Source organism: Benincasa hispida, chromosome 12 (assembly GCF_009727055.1).
Source record: "Benincasa hispida cultivar B227 chromosome 12, ASM972705v1, whole genome shotgun sequence".
Lineage (NCBI taxonomy): Eukaryota > Viridiplantae > Streptophyta > Magnoliopsida > Cucurbitales > Cucurbitaceae > Benincasa > Benincasa hispida.
In genome coordinates, this window is record NC_052360.1 from 48,490,402 (window position 1) to 48,496,768 (window position 6,367).

Genomic DNA, 6,367 nt, shown 5'->3' on the forward strand with positions numbered 1-6,367 from the left:
TATTACTTAGTTTCAACCATAGATTAATTTGATTAAGAAACCAAAATTACCATACAATTCATTTTCTTATAATTTTTGTTCTAAAAGTCAGAAAGCTCTTTAGGGAAGATAACAGTTTTAAGTTTCACATCTCAAAATAAATAAATCATTTAGGACTCCACCATTTAAATTAGATATAAAACAATATTTCCAATGTGTCATTAAAAAAACACACATATGTAATAAAAAAAATGAAATTTATTATTCAATGTTGACAATAAATAAAAATAAATTGGCCAATAATTGATTTTGTTGTCCAAATTTTATTCTAGAATATGCCAAATATTAGACCAAGTCAAAACAATTATATTCAACTCTAGTTCTCCCAAACTTAGTGAATGTTAAACATATATACTTTGTATAAAAGTAGGTGGAAATACAATATTATTTATAATGTGGAGTTGGTTTTCTAAAAGCCATTATTTTATATTTTAATTATTATATAATATGAATACTAAAGAAAAGTAACTAATGTATGTGTGGAGGTGGTTTTTCTATAAGCCACTGGTTTGTTAAAAGAAACAATATTTTATTTAGGATATAATGATTATTTCATTGATTAAGCTTAAGTATAGGGATACTTTGGTAATTGCATTAGCTAGAATACAAATTACAAAAGGTGTAATTTTCACTTTTTTCTTTTTTGGATCAATTTCATGAATTGATTTTGATTTTTATGTATGCTTAACAAGTGAAAGGTTGAAAACTCCACCACACTTCTAATATTATTATATTTCTTTGAAACTATTCAATTATTCAATTATCATTCTATATATAAAAATGTAGGGAAAAAATTGAATCTTCTAAATTGGAGTTTAATTTTCATGATTAATAATAATTTTAACCATTAAAAGAAAAATGAAATTAAGGATGGTTGAAAGTTGTTCAAACAAAAGTTAATAAGGTTGATCTTGGATCCAACTTTCACCGTTGATAAAATTTAAACTAGTTAGTTGTCGTATTTCATTTAAACTGAGCTTCTTTTCCCATTCTACTCGATGAGACATGTCAGCACCTGGTCCGTAACAACCATTTTCTGCATAGGTCAATTGGTTCCTGGATTATCAAAATAAAATATTTAGTATAAGAAAAAAACCATACTCGTATAAGCCAAATTTTCTTATTATATGAGTCATTAATTATATTAATTTTTCTAGTTAGGATGAGTTAAAAAAAACATGATTGAAATTTGAAATCCCAACTCCAAAAGCCAAGAAAGAAACAAAAAGACCCATTTCTTTTCATAGATAAAACCCTAAGTGCTTACCAACTCTAAAAACCACATTTCCAACCCCCAAATCACAATCAATCTTTTCATATCGTATACCTATCTTTAAATGAAACATATTATAAAATAGACTAAATTATTTTTTTTAAAAAAATACTATTGAAGTAGAAAATTCCATTTAATTATTAGACATAAATTAGGATATGAACTAATCCAACAATAATCTAAAACAAACACTGGGACCACCAATTCGTAGTCTCAATGTTCATCCAATTTTCCAACAAAATTCACACTTCAAGATATAATTTTGAAATATTTACGAAAAGTCTTAAGGACAATATTGTAACTTTTGAACCATGGATAAGGTTCCGAGACTTTTTTTTTACCTAGTATAAAACTGAATGGTGTTTTTTCTTAGAAAAAAATAAAGAAAAATAAAGAAATAAATAGAGTTGATAGAATAAAGGATAACTTACTCTTGACCAACAAAATGCCAAGGATCCCAACCATTAGGGTTTATGATGTTGGAGAAGTTGGAGTTGTAAAAGATAACTCTTGAATATCCCCTCCATGGCCTTCCTAAGAAGGCTGAGCCACTCCCAAACACATTGCATTCTTTGAAAACAAAACCATTTGCATCATTTGGATTGGTTCTTCCTTGTGCTGTTATGAAGCTTGTGGACCCTAATGGAAGAAGTGCTTCTCCAACCACTGATATTGAACACCCCTAATATCACCCAAATTTACATTTATATAACAAAAATTAAATCTCATTCAAAAACAAAACATTAGGGTTTACCATAAACCGAGTGTTACGAGAGTCCATTAGGTCGAATATTTTGTGTATCATAAAATTCATGTATTGTAAGGTGTTTTTCATCTTATTCTTCCGATCCTTTCACTTCATCATTATGCATATTCAAATCCGAGTTATATAACTCTATCTTCAATAAAATACAATCTTTAAAAAGTCAAATCATCAAGAGGTCTATTCAAAGGTCTAATTAGACTAAAGACACGAAGCTAAGTTATATCAAAATAATCAACCTCAAAACTATTTCTGAAAATTCGACCCAACCTAACTTAACAACTTCAATGGTTAATTAAAATGAAAGCAAAACAGGATGACATCAAACGGATAGCTACCTTACAATCAATGTTGTCTATCAAATCATTTGACTTTAAAAAATATTCTTTAAAAATAATTGTGATGTAAATTAATCTAGAAAAATTAAAAGCGTAAATGCTTGAAGTTCTAGTTAGGGACCGAATTGAAACAAAACTTCAAAATTTAAGGAGAAAAATGTGAGGATGTTATATAGAAATGAAATTCAAAACTTTAAGTGTAAAAATAATATAACGTTTTGAAACTTAAGAAAGAAAAAGTAAATTAAACCGAAAACTGCAGGGACCAAAAAAAAAAAAAACCTGAAAAATGGATTGGGCAGCTCCAAAAATAAAGTCGACAGCTCCTTGAATGGTGCAACGATGATAGTAATGTCGTCCTTGATCATCCCATAATGTGTCTTGAACACCATAAAAACCACATTTATAGAAAGACGACTTGTCGCCTGTGATCATTGCTGCTACGGCTGGAACTCTTGGATTTCCATTATTCCATGGATAATTATAAGAATTCTAATAATACCAATTACATAACAAGAATTTGGTCACAATTTCTATAAATAATTCTTCAAGCCCTTCTTCGATAAATATTTTTTTGGTCCTTAGATTTTAGGTCTAGTTTCTATTCGATCCTTAGATTTCAAAGTTTTATACTTTCAATCAAGTTTTATGTTTGATTTCAATTTAGTCTAATACTACGGTTTTACTCTTAAGATTTGATTTTGATTTACATCTTTACCCTTGATATTTCACTAAATACTCATAAATACTCACTTCAAACTTTCAGCGTATATTAATTAATTTAAAATAATTATAAAGTGAAATTTCAAAATTGATCTAAAGAGTGATGAATAAATAGTAAAACTTAATCAATTATATAATTCTTTTAAATTAATTGTAATACAAATTAACACTATTGACGGAAAGTGAATATGTAGTGAGAACCAAAGTTAAAAATATAAATCTTAAAATTTAGGGACCAATTTGAAACAAACTCGAGCATCAAAGATAAAATTGTAAAATTTAAAAATCTAAAGACTAAATTGAAATTAAATCCAAAATATAAGGGATTAAAAAGGTATTTTTTTCGGTTACTTTAATATTATATACTTACCACAAAAGTGATGGATTTGACGACAATATTATCAGCTGAAGAAGTGAAAGTAGGGCTTTGAGCAACAGTGAGATGGTCGTCCCAAACAACCTTTGTTGTTCTTTTGCTTTGTCCTTTCAAAATGATATATGGTTTATCATATGGAATTTTCACCTTCTCTCTAAATACAAACAAATAATAATAATAATTAATAATAATCATTACATTTTGAATTCTCAGTCAATTATTTTTCTAGAAACATTTTAAAATTCAATAATAATCTTTACATTTTAGTATATATATATATATAGAATTTAAGGTAATTTAATTTTGAAAACAAAAAAGGTATGTGTCCCTTAATTTATTTAAGGTAATAGCCTAAAAGAGATGCATACACCTATTAAATTAAGAGGAAAAAAAAAAAGAAAAAATAAAGAAAAAAAAGAAAAAATAAAGCTATAGCACCGTTTGATTAACTATTTAGAGGCAACCATTCGGTTTTATTTATTTATTTATTTTAATAATTTAGCCTATAAATACTCTCTCTATTAGTTTCTAGGTTTTATTGGGATGATTTTCAAATATAGAAAAATAAGTCTATTAATATATATATATATATATATTTTTATTTCTGTTATTTCGCTTTTATTGTCGTATTTAAAATATCAAAACAATTTTTTTAAAATTAAAAAAAAAAAAATCAAAAGCTTATTTTTTTTTCTAAAAATTGTGTGAAAATTCAAATATTTACATGATATATATGAAAGTCATAAGTAAGAAATGGTGAGAAAACAAACATAATTTTAAGATGCAAATGGTTATCCTACCAAACTTGTTTTTGGGTTTTTTTTTTCTTTTTTCTTTTTTTGAAATTTTTTTTAAATGGATTTATTCTTTAAACATTTGAATTTTTCATTAGGAAAAAAAACTACTTGAATTTAGGTGCAACCATCTACTTTGCAACCCATATAAAAATTATTAAAAAATTGTAGAGAAACGAGAACTATGTATCATCTACTCTTAACCAAATTTTAAAAACAAAAATATGCTTAATTTTCGATATTGGACTTAGATTCTGAAAATACTTCTAAAAAGTAAGATGTAACAAAATAAATAAATTAGTGTACTAAAAATAATGACACCCAACTAACCTATATTTTGTTGTTAAAAAAAAAAACTATACTGAAAATCAAATCAGTTGCTCTACCACCTTATTGAAAATGAACCAACCCATCAATTCAAATAATAACAATAATAATAAAATTAAAAGTCCAAGCCAAAAACATACCCCTCAAAACTCAAAAGATCAAACTAGTTGCCCTAACAAAAACCTAAACCAACCAAAATCAAACCTACTAATATATATATCTTGATTTCAAATGTTATAGAAAAAAAAAACTCTTCATATTAATCGATATTATATTAAATGAGACTGTCACAATGTAGCCAATCCTAATAACCATCGAACCAACGAGTTCTTGAATAATTAATCTGAAAAATGTCACAAGCAATAAAAAAAAGTCAAAATTTAAACTTTAATCTCATAGATGAAAGAAAAGAGAATATATAATATATAATATATAAATACCTATAAACACCAGGTTTAACATGAATGGAGACCCAAAATCTATTATTAGAAGGAATAGAATCAATGGCAGCTTGAATTGTAGAGAAATTTCCATGGCCATTCTGGTCAACAATCAAAGTCTTCCATGTCAATTTCTTCATTCCTACACTTCTATAAGATTGACCTTCATTTCCTCTTACAAATATTATCATCATCAAAATCAATCCCACAAAAATCCCACGAATAATCCACATTTTTTTCTTTTGAATTTTTTGAATCGATTAATCAAATTGATTGAAGATTAAGAAGAAGAAGAATGAATTGTAACCACTGTTTTGTGTATATGTAGGGTTTGCTTTTATGGAAATTATGGGGGGTTTTCGTTTTTCTTTAATGGGAAGATTAAAGGATTTCTCATGAATATGGAATAAAATTTAATAATTAATGTGGAGTGATTGCATTATTGTTATAGATTGTTTTTATGACTTTTTCTTTTTTAATTATTAATTATATATGATTTATTATTGTGAGTGTTTCCAAATCCTCAAGAAAAGAAAAGGCACGAGCGTTTCTTTTTATTTTTGGTTTTGAAATTTAATTGATATTTAAAGGGTTTGTCTAGAAGATTTAAGCCTCTTGGTATCCATTTTATTTTTTAAAATTAAACTTATAAACACTATTTTCACTTTCAAGTTTCTTCCATTGTTATCTACCTTTCATTGATGATTTAAAAAACCAAGTCAAATTTTGAGGACTAAAAAAAAAGTAATTTTCAAAAAGTTGTTTATGTTTTTAAAATTTGGTTAAAAATTCAAATATTGTATTTAATTAAGAAATATGCAAATCATTGTAAAAAATGTGGATGAAATAGATTTAAGTTAAAAACAAAAAACCAAATGGTTGGTCTAAAAGATTAAAAGATTTGAACTTCTCACTAAAAGAATATATTTATATGTCAATCATTTTAAAGTGGAAAATTTAGTTTGGTTCCTCCTTGTTTTTATTATTTTAGAAAATTGAAACTTCAATCTCAAAAAATTTCATATCAACTATAATTGAATTATATCCATATTTTTTTTGGTAGTCCCGAGATTTGAACCTTCATTCTTCGACAAGAAATACATTAATTTTCATATTTGGTTACTCTCTCTAGAAAGGGTTTAAAGCCATTAATTTCAATTTTCAATTTTCATTAATTTTCATATTTGGTTGTGTAATTTCCTTGTCAATTGTCATAAAAGGATTTTACATTATTTATTAACAAATTTAAATTATATTATATTACAAGAACTTATACCTACCACCATATCAAAAA

General features: G+C 26.0%; 1 protein-coding gene across 1 annotated transcript; it reads right to left on the bottom strand.

Moving 5' to 3' along the window:
* Window positions 1–935: 935 nt before the first annotated feature.
* Window positions 936–5,306, bottom strand: LOC120067531 (probable pectinesterase 29). The gene is made up of 5 exons (XM_039019081.1): window positions 5,074–5,306; window positions 3,507–3,666; window positions 2,696–2,905; window positions 1,744–1,994; window positions 936–1,095 (listed from the first exon to the last, which is right to left on the bottom strand). Exons 1-5 carry the CDS (start codon window positions 5,304–5,306, stop codon window positions 936–938), a joined length of 1,014 nt encoding a protein of 337 aa, XP_038875009.1.
* Between the last annotated feature and the right edge of the window lie 1,061 nt (window positions 5,307–6,367).

Bases quoted from the DNA above. Each gene is read 5' to 3' on its own strand.
- LOC120067531 (XM_039019081.1), bottom strand. From the start codon at position 5,306: ATGTGGATTATTCGTGGGATTTTTGTGGGATTGATTTTGATGATGATA. The intron at 3,667-5,073 runs GTATTTATATAT...GTTTGTATTTAG, and splicing joins GTTAAACCTGGTGTTTATAG to AGAGAAGGTGAAAATTCCAT. The intron at 2,906-3,506 runs GTAAGTATATAA...TGGTATTATTAG, and splicing joins TCAAATCCATCACTTTTGTG to AATTCTTATAATTATCCATG.